This window comes from Sciurus vulgaris (assembly GCF_902686455.1).
Source record: "Sciurus vulgaris genome assembly, chromosome: 17".
Lineage (NCBI taxonomy): Eukaryota > Metazoa > Chordata > Mammalia > Rodentia > Sciuridae > Sciurus > Sciurus vulgaris.
Genome location: NC_136478.1, coordinates 70,757,786 through 70,777,952, shown reverse-complemented (window position 1 = coordinate 70,777,952; position 20,167 = coordinate 70,757,786). Strand labels below are relative to the sequence as shown.

At 56.3% G+C, this 20,167-nt stretch overlaps 1 protein-coding gene across 2 annotated transcripts; it reads right to left on the bottom strand.

Annotated features, from left to right (window-relative positions):
* Nucleotides 1-3,659: 3,659 nt before the first annotated feature.
* Nucleotides 3,660-19,118, bottom strand: CACNG8 (calcium voltage-gated channel auxiliary subunit gamma 8). Of its 2 annotated transcripts, none has more exons than XM_079118207.1 (5): nucleotides 18,653-19,118; nucleotides 15,740-16,198; nucleotides 7,635-7,718; nucleotides 6,285-6,425; nucleotides 3,660-4,721 (listed from the first exon to the last, which is right to left on the bottom strand). In XM_079118207.1, exons 2-5 carry the CDS (start codon nucleotides 15,912-15,914, stop codon nucleotides 3,970-3,972), a joined length of 1,152 nt encoding a protein of 383 aa, XP_078974333.1. In that variant the 5' UTR covers nucleotides 15,915-16,198; nucleotides 18,653-19,118; the 3' UTR covers nucleotides 3,660-3,969. The 2 variants fall into 2 exon arrangements, with proteins under 2 accessions (XP_078974333.1, XP_078974334.1); XM_079118208.1 differs by lacking the exon at nucleotides 18,653-19,118 and adding an exon at nucleotides 17,857-18,077.
* Between the last annotated feature and the right edge of the window lie 1,049 nt (nucleotides 19,119-20,167).

The following is a 20,167-nucleotide window of genomic DNA, read 5'->3' as shown; positions in this document are numbered from 1 at the left end:
GGCTGGGGTCCTCCCGAGCCTCTGTCCGCTGCCCTGAACTCCCTCCCACTGGCCTGGCCTCCCATCTCTCACCCTGCCTGCAGGAACGGCTCTGTACTCCGGGTGCCGTTTGCTGTCTTCCTCCCCTTGTCTGTGCCATCTTAATGGCCTGTATTCCCTTTCCCGCTCCCCCCACAGGGGCTTCTGTCCTGCCACTGAGCTGAAGTGAACTCCATCAAGATCATCAGCAGGATGGCTGAGCAAACCTACTGGCCACTTTGCTCTGGGATCTCTGATTCTCAGGGCAGCATCCCGCACAGCTGGGCTCTCCTCCTCTTCCTGAAATACTTTGTGCTTTGGCCCTCGGGGACTCTCTTCCTGCCTGCCTGCCTCCTGGTCACTCCCTCTCAGCTCCCTTTGCTACCTCCTTTCCCCCCAGAGTAGATGTCCCCAAGACTCCGGCCAGGGTCACTGCTTACCCACGCTCACCTACTCAGTCACTCATCCCATTCTGTGGCTTTCCCTGTCTCGTACGTGCTGACATTTCCAGCCATGACCTCTCACATATCCTACTGGCTGCTGATACCAGACCTGAGCATCCCCAACCTGACGCATCCCAAAAAGCACCCTCGATTCCTCCCACCCAAATCCCATCTCCCACTTCCTGGCAGCAGCACCCACCTGGCTGGTGCAAGTCCTCTCTTCCCCTTCCCTGGGCTGATGTACATCTCACCCTGTACATCTGACCTGCCACCGCTGCAGACGTCACCTCCAAAATCCCAACCCCCACTTTCACTCTTGACCCCCCACTTTGACAATTCTGCTATTGTTTTGTTTAAACAAAACCGTGACCCTGGTGTGCCTGTGTGCAGAGCTACCTGAGGCTTCGCATCAAACACAGAATGAAGTTCAAACTCCTTCCCAGGCAGCAAGGCCCCATCTGCCCTCTGCACTTTGGACTTCTTACCAGCCAGCTCGCCCTTGTACTCTGCTCACGAAGGCCTCCTCGAAGCCTGGTCTTACTCAGGCTGCTTCTACTGCCTTCGGCGGCCAGCATTCCTGCCCGAGCCCTTCTCTCCTCTCTCACAATGCACATCTCTGTTCAAACATTACTTTGCAGTCAGAACCTCCTGATGCAGCTTATCTAGTGGCCCTGATCTGTCATTCTGCTTAACTTCTCAAGTACCCTTCAGTACGTGTGGCATGTGCCTCCTAGAGCCCAGGGAGAGCAGGCCTTGGCCATCCGCTCACCACCATCTTCTGCGGGCCTAGACTGGGCCTTGAACAGGGCAGCGCTTGACAATTCTCCAGTACTGTGAAGGCAAGAAATGGATTGCTGCTCCTTGAGCTTGCTTCTAAGTCTCCACGTGTCTTGGCAGCTTTCTCTGCAGCTCCCCTCCGATCCATCCCCAGGGTCCGTCTCTGTGAGGTTTGCAGGGCTTTGCTTTTTGGTATACTTGGGACTTCTCTCCTGACTTGCACATCTTGTTTTCAGCTCCTTCCTCCCTGGATCTCCTTCCTAAGTCCTGGCCTTTCCCATCTCTAGGACTCACCTGGTTTAGGGCTCCCCTCCACCCTGCATCTCACTACTCATCTTCTGCCGCCCACCCACCATCCTTCTTGCTGTTTGGCCTTGGGACTGCAGAATCCATCATCCCCTAGCCAGTTCTGCCCTCCCCACCAAATCAGCCCCTTGAATGCACCTCTCCCAGCCCTCTTCTCTCCATGCCCAAATCAAGTCCTGCCTAGTCTCACTGAACCATATTCCTCTTTACATGTTCCAGCATCTCTTTCCTGAAACTACCTTCACAGAATTCCTCCCAGACCCCCGCACTCCAGCCTCCCGCAACCCCATTTCTAACCCTTCCACCCAGGCCCCAAAGCAAATTTCTAACACCCAACTCTGATGCTCTCCCTCCGTGGTCTCACTTCTGCTGCCTCCTATTCCCAAGGTGACCCTGGCATCAAGGTACCTCACTAACCATGTGCAGCTAAGCCTTGTCTGTCTCCCCACCAGACTGGGAGCCCCTTGAGTGCCGGGTGGGATGAGACCGTTCCCTGCAGCCAGCATCACAGCACACAGGCCCGGGCCATGCTGGAGACCTCAGGAAATACTTGCTGAGCAAAGGAAGGGAAATTAGGGAGCGCCCTGCCTCTCAGTAACCTCGGACCCCTTCCCTTCCTCTGGCACCCCACTGCCCTTGCCCCTCACCTGTCATCCTCTCCCACTGCCCTTGGAAGGTCCACAGCCCTCGGTCTGCACCTCCAGCGCTGTTAGACTCTGGCTTACAGATGCTTCTGTATCTATCAGTGTCTGACCTCTTCCTCTGACCCTGGATTTCAGCATCCAGGGGTACCCACACTCTCCCAAAACATCATGCTGCTTCTCTTCTGGGTTTCTGCTCTTGCCCAGAAAGCCTTCCTCATCCCCTTCATCACCGAAGAGACACACAACTCTCTGGAGACCCAGACTAGGCATCACGTTCCAGGATGTTTTCCCCTGCCCTGGCAAGTGGTCACTCTGTCTGTCCTCTGTGTTCCACAGTGCCCATGGTGACCCCAGTCACAACGCCTGCTTCCCTGCCTGGGGGTGGTTTCTGACAAAGCCCAGCTGCTTGAGAAGAGTGACAGGGTTTGTTCCACCTCTGGGGACACGATTCCTAACTCCCTGCCTGGTACCAGAGCGCATGCTCCCGAATGCCAGTGGCTGAATAAATGAGTGAAACACGGATCCCTGTCTCTGTGATTCTGCACGGAACATCATGCCTGTGCCGCAGCATCTGTGTAACTGAGTGCTTTATGCCACCACAGCATGAGCTTGAAGGACCAATGACTGGTGCAGTGTTTTAGTTGCCTCTGCTTCTTACTCTTAGCTGAGCTCCTGACTTTCCTTTGTGCACCCTTCATGCTGTGCTCCTGCTTAAAGCCATCCACAGCCACATGAGAATAAAACCTAACCTACAAGTCCCTGCACAATCTGATCCTGTCTCCAGGCTCTTCTCTTCACATCTGGCTCACTACACTTCAGCATACTCTGGAAACTCCTTCCTGCCCAAGGGCCTTGGCATATGCTGTTCTCTGCCTCAGTTCCAGTGGACTGTCTCCTTGTCATCCTTTCAGTGTCTGCTAAAACTTAAAATGGGTTAGGCCCCTCCCCCAGGGAGCATTTTGTAGGATCTCAGGTTTCTCCTACATCCTAACTGTAATTTATTGTATGTCTACATAATTCACCCATTAATGTGTTTCATGTGCAAGATGCAAACTCTGAAGCTGTCAGGGACCCTGTCTTTTTCCTCCCTTCTGTACGCTCAGCATTCAGCACATGCCTGCCAGTTAAGCACACACGTAGCCAGTAATGAATGAATGAATAAGTACCTCTGCGCCTGCGTTTATGCCCTTTCCCCAATGCCTTCTTATGTCCCAGCACCTGGCACACAGCAGGTGCGTAATAAGCCCTTGTGGAAAGATGAATGAAAAAGTGAATGAATGCCTGCGCCCATCTCTAGTCTTTCGTTTCTGAGTCCCTTCTCTCGACCTTTCCCTTTATATAGAGTTATATATATAGTTTGTAGGTATAACTGGTGTGCTATGGGCCCCTCTCCAGGAGTTGGGCTGGGCTGGGCTGGGCTGGGAGTCCCTCCCTCCCCTCCCCCCGCCCCGCCCCCACATGCACACAGCAAAACATTAAAAAGAAAACATCTCAAAACTGCAAAAAACACCACGGCCCTCCCCCCGCCCCCTAAATCCCACAAAAAAATAAAACACGACGCTCCCTCACCAGAGCCCCCTCCCTTTCTTACCCCTCCCCGGGGTCCCTGCTTTGGAGGGTGAGGGGGCTCCCCAACGCCCGGGGCTGGGGAGGGGCGCAGGGAGAAGGCCACGCAGTCTCCAGCGCGCTCCCGGGGAAGAGCGAGGCGCCCCGACCCAGCAGCCTCGTTGCACGCGCGCCCGCGCACGCGCCCCGGACACGCCCCCGTCCCCCGCGCGCCCCTACACGGGTGTGGTTTTCCTGTTGAGCGTGTTGGTGTTGGAGGCGGCGGCCTCCTTGGCCAGGGTCCCCGGGGCGGGCGCGGCGGGCGCGGGCGGCGCGGGCGCGGGCGCGGCGGGCGGCCCGGTGACCGTGACCGTGACGCCGCCGCCCGCCTCCTTGGGGAAGGCGTTGTGCAGCGTGAGGAAGCCCGGCGCCCCCCCGCGGTCCCGCTCGGCGCCCGCCCCGCCGCCGCCGCCCGCGGCAGCCCCAGCCGCGCCGCTGTACGCGCCCGCGCCGCCGCCGCCGGCCCCCGCCAGCCCCGCGGCCACGCTGCCCTTGGACGGGTCGCGGCTGAGCGTGTACATGGAGATGTCCGTGGAGGCGAAGCCCGGGCCGCCCGGGCCGCCGGGAGACGCGTCCCGCGACGGCGACGGTTCGCTGGAGCGGGAGCTGGAGCGGGAGCGGCGGCGGTAGCGGAAGCGGTAACTGGGCAGACGGAGGATGGCCGAGGGGCCGCTCCCGCCACTGCCGCCCGCGCCCCCGCCGGCCTTGAGCAGGTCCGAGCGAGACTGGCAGTGCGCCTCGCGGCTGCGCTCGATGTAGATGTTGACGGCCAGCACGCCGATCACCTCGGCCAGGATGAAGGACAGCCCGCCAAAGTAGAAGGACCAGCCGTACGAGTAGTGGTTCTTCTTCTCCTCGTCCCGCTTCGGGCCCGGCTCGCCCGCGTTGGCAGAGATGTACACGATCACTCCGATGATGTTGCTCAGGCCTGGGCGGGGACGGTAGAGGGGAGCCTCGAGGCCACCCGGCCCGGCCCGGGCACGCCCCTGTCCCCGTCCCGCCCACCCCACTGGCCAGGCCAAGCCCCACGAGGGTTAAACTGCTCCCCAGGGGGCTAGGTCCCGCCCCATCGGGCGAACCTCTGCCCAGGGCCTAGGCCCCAAACTCCTACCCCTCCACATGGAATGGGCCTGACAGGGCTCTGGTTGGTCTAAGCTCCACCCTGTGGCCTAGGCTCCGCCCCTGCTAGCCCAGGCTCCTGCTGCGCTGTTCTGAGGGTCTAAACTCCATTCTTTTTGTGGGTACTGGGGATTGAGCTCAGGGGCACTGGACCATTGACTCACATCCTCAGCCCTATTTTGTATTTTGTTTAGAGACAGGGTCTCACTGAGTTGCCTTGCGCCTCACTTTTGCGAAGGCTGGCTTTGAACTTGTGATCCTCCTGTCTCAGCCTCGCCTCAGCTAGGATTACAGGCGTTTACCACCATGCCTGGCTAAACTCCATTCTTGATGAAATGGTCGCAGCCTGGATTTCCAGGCCCATTCCTGGTTGGTCTAATTTATAAACGCAGTCTCCGCCGTCAGCTCTTTGAACTGAACGATGTAATCTCCATGTCCTGTCTATTGCTGCTCCCCAGCTTGGACATCTATTCCAGACACTCTCCCGCTGGTTTAAAATTTGATAAAGCAAGTCCCAGTCAACTCTAGGTCCCTCTCCTGTTTGTCAGACCCCGCCCACTGTGGGTCTAGGCCAGGCTCCCGGCACCCCTCTCAGGCCTCACTAGCTCCAACTTTCAGGTCTCCCAGACCTTCCCTTGCAGATCTGGACCCAATCCTGATCTTTAAATATGCCAAATCCTCCCTCTTCTCCGTAAGCCACCCCTTCAAAACATCTCTGCCTCTGGAATTTCTCTTGAAGAGTAGAACAGGGAAGGGGGGGTCCTAATGACACGCCTCTCAAGGAGTTGGTCTGAGCCACCTAAATCATCCAGGTTAATAATGCCCTTAAGGACATAATTCCTCCCCTTTTTAATTTTCCAGGCACCCGCCCTATCTTTTTTAGCCCCTGCTCGACCCTGTCTTCCTGGCTCAGCCCCTTCAGCCTTCATTTCCCGGCCCTACACAGTTTCTCAGAACCACCTTCTTCTTGGAATCTACCTGGACTTTCAAAGCAACCTGCTCGCCACATTTTCCCTCTCCTGGCCCCTCCCTTCGGTGGCCAGCCCCGCCTTTTTAACCCCAACACCTCGTCTGTCTCAAGGTCCCACCCCCTTCCCCAAGCTCCTCCCCTTCCGCCTCCAGAACCTTGGGCTTAGGAACCTCTGCTCCCCACGTCCTTGGTTATGCTCCAGACACCTGTCTGTGCCCTAGACGGCAGGAAGAATACACCTACCTTACCCAGCGGGAGGCGATGGAGCTTGGGAAGAGCCTAGAAAGGCTTCGGGCCCCAGGGGGCGCTCGGGGCAGGGTCGTTTTGCAGGTAGACCCGCGCACACACTCCCGCGCGCACAGGGACCGCTCCAGCCCGCCGCCCCCTCCCTCTGCCTCTCACCTGCTGCCACGAACAGGATCCCGGCTCCCAGAATGATGTTCCTCTTGGACTTGTAGACGCGGGAGGCCGCCACGCACACGCCCCCGAGCAACAGCAGGATGGCGCTAAGGATGGGGAAGATGCTGGAGGCCCGGACAACTCCTGCGGGGAGGAAGGAAAGGAAAGGAGGGAGGAAGGGAGCGAGGGCTGTCAGACCGGCCGCCTGCGCCCCCGGCCCGCGGCGCCTCCTGCCTGCTTTCTTCACTGCCTCTTTCTAGATGTAGTTCTCCGCTTCTGCCTCCCGCCTGTGTTCCTGTTTCATTTTTTCTTTCTTCTCTTATGTTTTAAACATGTCTCCCTAGATGTCTGATTTCCTCGCGCTCGTTTTCTCCGTCTTTTTCTTTTTTTCCTTAGTCGACTTTCCCCCTCTCCTGGCGTATTATTTTCCTCTTTATTTCTCGAAATCACTCTCGCTCTCTGTTCTTCTCTCAGCTTCTCCATTGTTCCTCTCGCATCTCTTTTTTTCTTTCTTGCCGTTCCCGTCTGTGACTCTCTTTCCTTTCTCCAGATCTTGCCATCAAATGTCTTCATACTTGTCTCCACCCCCTCTCTCTCTCCCCCCTCCTTTTTCTGCCAGCCTTCATCGATTTCTGAGTTTCTCCCCGCCCCCCCCCCTCGACTTCTGCCTGGCTTCATTCAACCTTTCCGGGTTGCTTGCTCTTCCTCCCCTCTTCCTGGCTGCCCTCTCTTCTTTCCCCACCCCCATCCCTCTCACTCCCGCTTTCTTTCTCCTTCCCCCTCTTTCTCTCTTCCTGCGCCCCCCCCCTCTCTCTCTCTCTCTCTCTCTCTCTCTGTCTCTCTCTCTCTCTCTCTCTCTCTGTCTCTCTCTCTCTCTCTCTCTCTCTCTCTCTGCAGTCCTTTCCACCCACCTCTAAAACCTCAGGCAACCAGACTTTGCGATTTCTGAGCCCTGCTGAGGCTGCAGCCAATCGTAACCCAAGTTTTGCCGCGTTCTCAGGGTGACTACCAATCAGCCCAGGCCTCCCCAGCCCGCTCCCAGAGTGGTCCGTCCCTGTCGCAGATTGGCCCACAGCCCCGGCGCGGCGGCCAATACCAGCCCGTAGTCGACAGCCGGTCCTAGTGCACAGCTGCCGCGAGTACCAAAGAGAACCAGGCAGCCAATCAGCAGCCAAGATCCCCCCTTAGCCCGCCCCGAGGTGAGAGGAGGGGGCGGGGACACGCCACCAAGCCAATGGGGAGCCAGGGGATCTGAGCATCTGGCCCCGGATCGGCTGGGAAGCTAACCTATGCGTGAGATCCAAGCGCCGGCCCGGCAGCCCCCTCCCCCCGGCTGGCCCGGACCCCACGTACGGAGCAGATACTCCGCGCTGTCGTGGTCGTAGTCCGTGTCCTCCGGGAAATGGTTGATCTTCACGCAGACGCCTCTTTTCAACCCTGGAGAAGGGACGGGGGGTGGTGGGGGTGGGAACTTTGAGTTCCGGGCGGGGCGGCCCAGAGTGAGAAAGCCACCCCCTTCCCCAGACCCCTTCTCTCTCTGGGCTGACGGTGAGACAGAAGTCCTGGCCCTGAGCCGGTGTCGGTATCGGGACAACTTTCAACCTCTCTGGTCTGTTTCCCCACCTGTTAAAAAGGAAACAAAAGAACACCCAAAGACTAACATCTTTCCAAGCACTCACTACAGGCTGCAGGACCTTAGCCCTGTAACCTGGGCTACCTTAACACCCAACCTGTCCGGCTTCCTCTTTTCCCTCCCTGAGGAAGAGGGTGTTGGTCTCCACCTCTTCAAGCCGCCCTCCTAACCCTAAACTTGTTGAGAAGTCGGAAAATGCGTGGGAAAACTCGGGGCTAGGAGCCCAGGAGGACTGAATGTCCCCGGAGACCCTTCGAAGTCCAGTTGCAAGAGGGAGCAGCCCAGTGGGTCGTGGGAGTTTGGTCTCTTCATCCTGCAAAGAGAGGGAGGAATTCCTAGTCTCTTTTTGCGCAGAATCTGGAACCTCCCAGAGAAAGATTGAGTGGCTGAGGAGGGAGTGCAGAATGGCGCTAGGGGTGCTGCAGGCTCCCCGCTTCCTTCATCCCAGAGTCCTCTCCTCCGACCCTCATCCTCGCACCCACTGGAAACCTATCTATCTTCTCAGCTTGGACACAGGGTCTGTTTTACAACCTCTAGCACATAGTTGAAGAAAAATAACTTATAAATATATTTAGTTTCCTCCAACCCCCAGGCCTTTGCCCAGGCCAGAGAACAGTCTGTTCACATTCTCTGCTGATGTAATACTTACCCTGAAGCTCCTTAGGAAAGCATTCCCTACACACACACACACACACACACACACACACACACACACACACGAGCTGGGCCAGTGACCTCCTCTGAGGTACAACAGCTCCCTGGCTGCCCTTTAGGATATGCTTCCCGTCAGTTTATATGCTTCCTACTCAGCAAGTTGGGAGTTCCTGAAGGAAGGGCCCCGGAGTCAGATTCCTCTGTCCCTTGCATTGCTCGGTACCCAGAGGTCTAAAGGAACAATGGACGGATGAATGACGAGTGAGCAAATGATGGACAGGATAAGGAGTGAATAAAAGGAGAGCAGAAGTGGAGATTAGAGGCAGACCAAGACAGGCAAAGAAGAGCAGAAGAAATGGGGGTAAAGAAAAGAATTGGCAAGGATGAGTATAAGGCAGTGAGTAATAATAAAAATTAACATTTTCTAAGTGCTTCTTTGGCGGATTAACTCAATAGTACATAAGAGCCCCCTGAGGGCTGGGGGCGTAGCTCAGTGGTAGAGCCCTTGCCTAGCATGGCCCAAGTCCTGAGTTCCATCCTTAGAACCCGGGAATTTGAAGAAAAAAAAAGTTTCCATGAAACATAATGTTGGTGTCATGCGGTCTGACTGCTTCAGGAGGAAGCCTGATTCTGCTCTCCTTATGCCTTAAATCTTCTTGCAATACATAGGCCAACTTTCTATTCTCACTAAAAAGCAGAAAATGGGGCGTATCTCCAGGTTGATGTGAGAATGTGACCTAGACCAGAAGATGTAACACCTTGTCTGGAACGGAGACTCAGCTGATGTTAGACATAGAAACCTAAGCGCTAAATGGTTAGTGCCCAGAACTGATAGGTTAGAGGAAGTAGAACTCACACACACAGTTCTGAGCTGTTCACTGCTATGTTCACAGCATCCAGAACATACCTAGCACATAGTAAGTGCTCAATAACTATTTTTAATGAAAAGAATGATTGAATGGGCCAAGAAACAGAAAAGATACTCATCATCACTATTCATTAGAGAAATTTGATCCAAACCACGAGATACTGTTTTACACCTGGTAGGAAGACTGCTATTTAAAAAGGCAGAAAATAAAATAACAAGTGTTGGCAAAGATGTGGAGAAATCAGGACCTTTGTGAGCTGTTGGCAGGAATGGAGAATGGAGACAGTACAGAGGTTCCTCAAAAGTTAAAACAGAATCACCATATGACTCAGCAGTTCCACTCCTGGTATACCCTGAAGAACTAAGCAAGAACTCAAAGGGATATTTATACACCCATTTTCATTGTAGCGTTATTCATTTAGCCAAAAAGTGCAAAGAACTCAAGTGTCCATTGACAGATGAATGGATAAAACAAACAAAATGTGATGTATATATGCCAAGGAATGTCATTCTGCCTTTCAAAGGAAGGGGATTATGAAACACAGCATAACACAGATGAATCTTGAAGATGTTATGCTATGTGAAATAAGCCAGTTACAGAAAGACAAATTCTGTATGGTTATATGAGGCACCTGGAGCATCCGTCATTGACTTATCAAGCCAGACGGTAGATGATAGTTGCATGGGCTGGGGGGACACAGGGTGGGGGTGGGGGATGGGTCCAGTTTCAGTTTTGCAGATGAAAACGCTTCTGGAGATTGTACAATGTGAATGCACTTAACATTACTGCACACTTAAAAATGATTAAGATGGTACATTGATGTCATGCATATTGTACCGCAACTTGGAAAAGAGAGGGTGAATGAACATACCACTCCCTGGCGTAAACTCTTACCCGTCCTTGGTGTCACAGGTAAGACTGTGGGCTCAAGTTCCCTTCTTTCGTGGATGGAATCACAGTCCTTCTCTCAAAGCAGCAATACTTACATGAGATTGACCTGAAACCTTGCAGAGGGCACACAGAACCTCCACAGGCCGGCAGTGCTACCTAGCACCTAGCGCTAACGGCCACCAGACAGCATGGCGCAGGGGCTGCCTGTCACTCAGTACTTAGGACAAGCCCCAGGAGGAGTTGCCTCACGGCAGGGGAAACAGAGGCAAGACAGCTAAAGAAGTTGCCCCGTCCCACAGCTGGCAGCCATGGGAGGAAGTTCAGCAGAGCTGGTTTCTGAGCTGGGCCTGTGTGACAACAGACCAGGGTGGCTGCCTGGGCTCTGGAACCAGATCCTCGCACTCAGCCTCAGAGCCGCCACTTCCCAGCTGCGTTGATCTAGGAACCCAAAGGTCCTGAGCCTCTGCCCCGCCCCTTACCGTGACTTGGCAGGGCTCGGTGAGACTGCCGTGGATGCTAAGCACCGACCGCTGGTGGTTGTGACCCAGGTCTCTGTTTCCTGGCTGACCGATTGGGCTAGGCGCTCTCCCTGCGCAGCGAGGGTGGAGCCGAGGCCTGCCTAGTGCACCACAGCCAAGCGAGGGTTGAGGGGTCCCGCGGCTTCCTGCTCTGACCAGCAAGAGCGATGGTAATACCTTCCCAGCTGCGCCGTGCGAGGACTCACTTGGTGAGATAATGCGCTCAGCGCAGGGGCTTTGGGTGGGCACTAAAAAGAGGGCGTGGGTCAGGCCTCTGGGTCCTGAGAGGAGCGGGGGTTGGAGCAGAGACTCCTGAGGACCCACTGGAGCAGAACTGCAGGTGTGACCACCAGCACCATAGGTGGCAACCGCGCATGCGTGTGGGGATGCACCCGGGCTCCAGACTCCGTGTGGAGAGAGCGTGTGATACTTCATGGGTCATTTTTTTGGTATTGATTACATGTTCAGATAACATTCTGGCAATGCTGGGTTAAACAAACTATCAAGTTCACCTATTTCTTTTTATTTGTTTTAATATAACTACTAGAAATTTTTAAATACATGGCAGGTGCTATATTTCTATCTGTCCTGGGTGACTAGGGAGGAAGGACCCAGGGCCCAGTCCCAGGAATGCCTAGTAATACGAAAAAGAAAACAGCAGCAACGACAAAATGTCAACCCCATGACCCAGCCCTCACTGCACCAGCAGCCTGTGAAGAGTCACTGGCAGGAGCTCCTCCCCTGCGTTCCTGACCTGGGGCATTAGGCCTACTACCATCCTCTTCTCCCCAGTGTTGGAAATGAGGCACAGGAAGGTTAAAGACAGCCCAGCCGCACAGTGGGACACACCTGTCCTCCCAGCAACTCAGAGGCTGAGGCAGGAGGCCAAGTTTGAGGCCAGCCTCAGGAACCTAGGAAGGCCCTAAGCAACTTAGTGAGACCCTGATTTGAGATAACAAATAAAAAGGGGGCTGAGATGTGGCTTGGTGGTAAACTGCTCCTGGGTTCAATCCCCAGCAAAAGAGAGAGAGAAGAAAGAAAGAGAAAGAAAGAAAGAAAGAAAGAAAGAAAGAAAGAAAGAAAGAAAGAAAGAAAGAAAGAAGTTAAAAACATGGCCCAAGGTCAGAAAGGTTACATACATGGCCCAACGTCACACAGCTGTCTGTGGCTGACAAAGGTAGATCCAGCTGTCTCGTCCCAGAGCTTGTGTCTCATTCTACTTTCCACTGGGGAGATGAGGACTGAGCCCAAGAATCCCCAGGAGAAGTGTGTTCAGGGTCTAGTTTCTCCTCTCCTGGCTCCCTGCTGGGCTGGGTTCCTGCTGGGGGATCTGTTGCTTTGTTCTAGGAAACAGAACAGACCTGGATTCCAATCTAGAGTCCACTGTACGTGAACGGTATAACCTTGGGAAACGCACTGCACTTCTCTGAGCCCTTGCTTTCTCTTCCAGGTAACAGTAGCTACTTTGCAGGGTTATTGCAGCATTCCATGACAAATGAATGACAGTTACAGTGACAACCAAGTCAGCCTTCACGTACCCGTCCTTGACACACTAACCTGGCTGGCTTGCAGGATACCCACTTACCTGGTTTTGCTCAAACCTCCTCTTTTCTCCATTCCTCTGCTTGCTTCTTCTCGCCTCCCTCGCGTTTTGGCCCTCCAACAAATTTTTGTTTGTCTCTGAGCCTGCTCCTTCTCTAAGTGACCTCTGGTGCTGCTATGCTGATGACCCTTACGTTTGTGTCCCCAGCTCAATCTCTTCCCTGACTCCAGCCTCAGGTGCCTTCTCTCCAACAGCCGGGAGCAGGGGCAGCAGGTTGAGGCCCCCATGGCCAACGTGGCTGAGAACAGGTCCAACGCTACGCAAGTGATGGGCAAATACTACAGACGAAGATCCCATGACACGTGAAAGTGACGTGGAACTCAAATTTCAGTGTCCATAAAGGGACTTTGACTGGGACAGACACACTCACCTACAGTCCCCGGTTATCTTCACGCACAGCTGTGACAGAGACTGCACGTCCACATGCTTAAAATAATTCCCCTGTGGCACTCTGGGTCTTTCGATGTGCTGCCCTCTGTCCTAGGCGCTGTCTCTTAATGAGTATCTTAAATTTAACGTGACAAACACTGAGCCTGTGAAGTCCCTCCTTAATAAGGCATTGGATGAGAGAAAATAAGGAAATGAAACAAAACACCTGCCATCCATCTGATGAGCGAGGCCCACGTACTTAGGTGCTCAGGCCAAAGCCTGGGCGTGATGATCCCACTGGGGGCTGATTTTATCTCAACATCTGGGGACAGTTACAATTTTGATTAGCACACTGGGGAGGTGGCCTTGGGCATCCGGTCAATGTCCTGCGGTGCCCAGGTGCTCCAATGCAGAGTGGGAAACCTGCCTGGGACACCCAGCTCCGCTCCCCTCTCGTGCCCCAGAGCAGCGCGTGGCGATCCCTGCCCACGAGAGCCCTGGAAGGTACTATGAGTTCAAGCCAGACTGCACGGTTCCCACTGGGGAGGAGCCGCTGCCTGTGTCCCCCTTTGCCTCCTGGAGTCCGTTCTCCACCCTGCAGCAAGAGCCATCCTGGTGACGGTTAAGTCAGTTTGTGTGACTTCTCTGCTCAAGAACCTTCCGTTGCTCCCAACTCAGAGTGTAAGCAGATCCTCCGAGGGACGTCCAGGCACCCGGGAGAGTTGGACACTGCCACCTCCTGGACTATGATTCCTACTTCTTCCCCCTTCCCTCACTCTGCCCCAACCACGCTGAAGCGCTGGTAGCCAAGTGCACAGGCGCACTCCCACCCAGGGCCTCTGCAGCTCTGCAGGCCTCCACGCAGGGCACCAACTCTGGGAGGCTTCTCCCAGCCTCCCTGGCACTGCACACATGACCCTGGGGCCAGGACTCCCTCCCCACACTGCCCCACCTCCTGCTGCTCCTTGGCACTCAGTTCTATGACACTCCAAATGCTTTATTTATTTATCTCCATTATTATCTATCACTCTCTAGAACATAAGTAAGGACAGGAAGTTTTGTCTTTTTTCCCCCCTGCTGCCCCAGAATCAAGAACGGAACCTGACACAGCATAAAGTCAATAAAAATGGGTTGTTGGATGAGTGGACAGTGCTCTTAATCTTTGTGCACACTGGCCCGGGGTTCCACAGTGCGAGCCCCACACCCGGCTCTGCGCCTGGTGCCTGTTAGACAGGTGAATGGACATGGACTCAAACACCCTGAAGAGGAGACAGTGACAAGGGGAGAAGCGGGCTGAGACAAGAGGGAGTGGAGGCAACTGAGGAGAAGTGGAGGGTCCATGCCTGATCTGCAAAGGCAGCCGCTACTCAGGTCCAGCCAGCTGTGGTCAGTGCCACACAGCCCCACCCTGCCAGGTCTTCCCAGAGCCCTAAAGAAGCAGTACTGGGTCTTCAATGTGCAGTCTCCCTGTTTTTAACTGTTGGCAACTGATTCAGATCTCAGATTTAGTTTCAGACACTCCAGACACCAGCAGAGCACATCTGCAAAGCCCACTTGCTTCACAGCTGGGTAACCTTTGGCAAGTGGCTTAACCTCTCTGAGACTCAGTTTCTTTATCCCTGACAGGAAGGTGGCATCCACCTCATGGGACTAAATGAGAATAGAATTCCTGGCTTGTGGTAAGTGCTTAGCAAAACAAGAAGGGAGCAGAAGAAAAGAGAGAGAGAAATAAGGAAATTGAAGGAATTTCAACCTTGTGGTGGCCGAAGGGGGCTCTGGGGTGCTGGTTCCACTCCTTCCTTTGCAGATGAGGGCTCTGAGCTCAGAGGGGTGGGGAGTGGCCACACAGGGGACAGGTGCACAGGGAGGGCTCCCACCTCCTGGCCCAGCACTCCCAGGTATGTATGAAGGAAATACAGATGTGCACAGCAGGAGGGAGAAGGAAACTGGGGAGAAAGACTGCAGGAGCCTGGGAGGAGCAGAGGGGCCTGTTGGGAGAAAGAGGAGCTGAGAGAAGAACAAAGATGGAGATCTGAGGAGGTGGCGAGTCAGGAGGGAGAGGCTGTGCAGTCCAGAACTCCAGCCACGCATGCCTGCCATCCTAGTGACTCAGGAGGCTGAGGCAGGACAACAAGGTCAAGGCCAACCTGGGCACCGGAGTGAGACCCTGTCTCAAAATAAAGTAAAACGTGTCAGGGATGCAGCTCAGGGGTAGAGGGATTCCCTGGCACAGTGAGGCCCTGGGTTCCATCCTTAGTGCCACAAAAAGAAGAAGAGATAGTGGTGGTAGTAGTAGTAGTTGGAAGAAGGAGGAGGAGGAGGAACTGAGGATCGTGCAAAGGAAGAAGCAGAAGGCACAGGGGCGGGCGGATGAAGGGGAAGGGAGGAAAGGACACCCCGGGAGTCTGCGAGCCCAGGTGCGCTGCTGAGGGAAAGACAGGCCTGCAGGAGGAGCAGTGGCCCAGGGAGAAGAGGGGGACCAGGAGTCACCCCTCCATTCCAGGGAAGCCACGGAACTCCAGGGGAGGCCAAAGATGAGGAGGGCATGGATGGGGCCAAGAGAGGCGGGGACTGCGGAGGAGGGGGAGCGAATGCAGGGCGGGAGGATGCCGGAGGCCCGAGGCAGAGGACGTGGGGCAGGGTCAAACTAAGGGCGGGAGGAAAGGGGTGGAGGAAAGGGTGGAGGCCCAGCGAGTGAGTCCTCAGTGCGCAGAGGGAGGACACACGGAGGGGTGCTGGGAGCGGGGAAGAAGGGGACGCAATGAATGAAAGATGAGCTGCGGGGTCCCCAGGGGAGAGGGCACCCACGTGCAGAGAGGCAGAGAGGGCAGGCGGCCCGAGGAGCCCAGAGTCTGGAGCCCTGGCCAGAGTCAGCGCAGGGCTCGCACGGCGGCGGCGGGGCAGGCCCTCCCGCACCCTACCTTCCAGGCAGCAGATCCTCCAGAGGCCAGAGTGCGTGAGGCCCCCGGGGTCCTTCTTCTCCGAGGCGCCGCCGCCGCGGTGCGGGGGCCCGTCGTCGCTGGCCGTGAGGTTGGTGGTGTTGCAGATGAGCGCGCGCGTGTACAGCCAGTAGTCGGTGCTGATGGCGATGGTCATGAGGCCGAAGGCCGCGAAGGCGCCCACCGTGGTCAGCAGCACCTGCACGCCCTTCTCGCACCAGAGGCCCCTCTCTTCGTTCCAGCGCTTCAGCGACTCCAGTTTGACAACGGGCAGCCGGGGGGCCGTGGGCCACCACCGGGGCAGCGGGGGCGGGGCCGTGCCGGCGGCTGGGGGGGGTCACAGCGCAGGCAGAAGCGGGGGGCCGGGGGCCGGCGGGGCGGGGGGGCGGCGAGCAGGAGGCTGCGGCGGGGCGGGGGTCAGGGCAAGGCCATGGTCTCCGGCTGGGGGAGGGCAGGGTGAGAGAAGGGTTAGACAGGAGGCACCAGGCCTCCCCAGCCTCCCCAGTCCCCCAGGAAAGACGAGGCCTCCTGGAAGAAACTCCTTCCACTCGGGTCCCCATGCCTGCTGAGAACTCTCCCTCAAGGATCGCCCCCTGCCGCGGCACCGGGAGAAGTCCCCCAGCCAGGCTTTGCACACAGAGAGCAGCTGTCTGTGCGGCCCCTGTCCTCTCCCTCTTGGGAAGCTATCTGTCCCTTCGCCACTGCCTCCTCCTCCCAAGGAGGCCTGCCCTCTTCCTTTCTGTCAAGTCCTCCACCCTCAACACGGCCTTCTCTTACAGTCCTTTCCTCTGCTAGGAGTGCCTCAGGAAAAGTTCCCCTGACCCTGGCTTTGCCTATGGTATCTCCACAATTTGGGGTTCCCGGTCCCTCCACTTCCACCTCTTCTTTGGAAAAATATGCTCCATGAGCCTGACATTACTGCTACAATTTCCTCTACTTAGGAAAAATAGATTGCTCAATCAATCTCTCCTCAGCTAAAAAAAAAAAAAAAAAAAAATTAAAAATTAATTTTAAAAAATAAACTTTCCCAAGTGACCCTCATTATTTGCACAAGCCGGAATAACCAGACCACCTCCAGTTACTCTCTGTCCCCTCCCAGTCCCTGTGTCTCAGGACATAGGTTTGCAGCCTCCAACACATCTTGAAATTTCCAGAGGACTTTAAAAAATTCGAATATTTGAGTCCCACCTGGGAAATCCCTCTTAATTGACCCAGGGAGCGAGCAAGCATTTAGGTTTTTAAAAGCTCCCTGGGGAATTGGAATGTGCAGGCAGCCTGAGACTGGGCTGTAGGAGAAGCCTCCCCGGCCCTCACACCCCCTCTCACAGCACCGTGACTTGCCCAGGCCCCTGTCTTGGACTCAGAGGATCGCTCCCCACTCTCTCCCTTGCTTAACAAAGTCTTCCCCATCTCGCCCTGCTGCCGTGCAACTTAGACAACTCAGCGTCACCATCAGCTTGTCCTCCATTGAGGAGAATCCCCCCATCGTGAGTCCACTCAGGAAAGTCCCATACCTGACCTGTGCACCCCGACTATGCAGAATCACCAGCACGCGCTGGCCCGGGTCCTCTGTTCCTGCACCATGGCCCATGCCCTCTCCAGCCCCCATGGCAGCTCTGCATCTGCATCACAGAGGACCCCCCAGTTTGGGGCTCCCCCACTCACTTGGAACCCTGCTCTCTTCAAGAAGTAAGCGCTCTCCCCAACTTCCCTTACAGCAGGGACAGCCCCTCACTCTTGCCGGCTTGCCTCACCCTCCGTGGCTCCCAGCTTCACCACCAGAGAGACCCGCTCCTCTGGCCCCATGGACGTCCCTTCTTGGGAACACCCCCTCTCATGCCCCACGGCCATTTCACCTGTGCAGGAACTTACACAGCAGCCCCCAACTTCTTCCAGACTTAAGAAGATCCCCCAGTCCCCTGTGACCTCAGGAAAATGTGATCGGCAAGAATACAACTCTCTTCTCCGGGAACAACTGCCCACTCTGCCACCCCCACTGCCCATTCATCTCTCTCCCCCACGCCTCCCGCCACCATGCCCCAGGTCCCCAGCCCCCTGACGCCACCTTGCCCCACTCCCCCTGGCCATGTGTCCCTTACCTGTTTCCACCACTTTCCTAGACTTCTTCCCCAAATCCCCCCAGAGTGAAGAGCCTGGCAACCTGAGAGGAGGGGAAGCAAAACCCCAAACCCAGGTCCCCCTGCAGGGTGACCTTGGCCTCCCGCTTTCCTCTGGCTCTCTGCCCCCCATCAGCTGGCCCCAGACCGGGTCCTCCCAAGAGGGGCTGCTGAGAAAGGTTGTCTAGGGGGGCGTCTCCATGGCAACGGGGCCTAGTGCCCCACACATGTGCTCCCTCCCCCACCGCAACTCCCGCCTGCCCACACAGCCCCCTCCTGGGCCCTGGCACGCTGGACGTGGTGTCCCCAGCCTCCGTCCTGGCTCTCACTGCTGGCCCCTTCCTCTCTGCTCTTCTCCCAGTCAGTGCCCCAGCCCGCAGCGCGGCCACCTCCGCTGTCCTAACAAATCTCTGCTTCTACGGGGTGAGCTGGTGACCCCAGGATATGCCTCCCCCCTGCTGGCCCCTACCACCTGAGATCAGAGGGGAAGGGATGAGGAGGGAAAAGAGGGAATTTCTCCGTTGATAAAGATTTGAGGATCTTTTCATTTTGCCAATTTGGGGGACAATCTGTTTGGCTTTAGGGACTCTTCATTGACTCCATCTGCCCGCGGCTGCAAAGGAGGAAGGAACAGGGGACCCTCCAATTCTAAAGCTTCCGGATAGGAGGGGGTCAGTGTCCTCCCTTCTGCGGGCCAGCTCCTTTCTCAGAATTAGGGGGGTCACGGAGCCTGAATTCTACATCCACCCACCTCCGATTAATAAGAAGATCATCTCACCTCTGTGATCGATAGGTCAACTCTCCGATGCACTGGGAAGGGATGTCCAGCCCCCCCGCCGGCACCCCCCCCAGAAAAGCCCTTTGGGCTCCCAATGCTCGCGGCTTCCCCCTCCCCCAGCAGTGAGGGACCCAGGCGTCCGACCTGGTGGGGGTGACGTGAGGAGGCGTATGAGGAATGGGGGTGTGGAGGGGGAGGGGGAGCTGGGCAGCTCTGAGCCTGGGTCCCCGGGGGGTGAGGGTCCGGATTTAAAAAAAAAAGGTGAGGAGACAATTTGGTTCTCGTGTCGCTGGGTAAAGTGCGGAGCTGGAGGACGGGAGAGGGAGGGAGGAGGGAGGGAGGGGGAGGGGAGCTGCTGAGGGATGGGGAGCCTCGAGAGGAGATGGGTGGGGGAAGGGAGAGGGTGGGGGCAGGGTCTGGGTGGCAGAAGCGAGCTGGGGAAGAGGAGAGTGAGCACTGGGGAGGGAGGGAGAGAGACAGCGAGACGGGAGAAACGGGAAGAGACTCAGAGACTGGGAAGCAGGAATGGGGGAGGGAGGGTTTGGGGGAGGCAGAGACTGGTAACAGAAGGAAGTTGGAGACACACACAGAGAGAAATATCCAGAGAGAGAAGGGGACAGAGACGGGCCTGGAGAGAGGAACCAAGAGATGGGGGAGGGCTGGGGTAAGGGGGAGGATGGGGGGTCGGGATCTGAGTGACAGAAGGGAAGAAGGACGAGGGACAGAGTCATCCAGAGAGGGGGAAGGAGAGGCAGATGGGGAGAGACAGGCAGAGACCGAGGATGGGGGAGAATGGGAAGAGGGGAAGCAATGGAGAGGGGCAGGGGAGAAGTGGGGAGGGGGCGAGGTCTTGGCAGAGGGAGGATGACTGACAGGCAGAGAGAGTAAATAAGGAGAGAAATTCAGGGCAGCGGGGTCTGGGTGGCAGAAGGAGCCTGAAGACAGAAAGCCAGGTGCAGAAGGGAAGAGAGACCCAGAAAGAGACAGATGGAGAGAGACTGAGACTGGGAGACAGAGACCCAGAGACCCAGAGACAGACAGAGACCGAGGAAACACCAAGGAAGCCAGAGAAGCATCAGGGGAGAGGGACCCCACTCAGAGGCACTGAGGGGGTCAGAGAGGCAGGGCACCTGCCCCCTCCCCCACCCACGTCCCCAGCCCCTGAACCCTACCCCCACCCCCATTTCCAAGCCACCACCCCCACCCCCACTAGCCTCCATCTCTTCAGCATCGCTTGCCGCCGCCACCGCCTCTTCCTGTCGTCATAGCAACAGGATCCAGGCGCCCAGCCAAGGCTGGCAGCAGCGGCCGGAAATGAGGGGAGGGCCTTTGAAAAAGGACCCCAGGAAAGCCCCCCTTTCCCAAAATCCAAGGAAAAGCTCAACTTTTCAGGGTCTTTCCGCTTCCTCCCCCAAGTAGCAAGGGCAAAGATCCCTCCCAAGATTAACATCGCATTAAATCCACAAGAATAGCGAGCATTTTGACTTTCACCAGCACATCTTTTTGTCTTTGCAC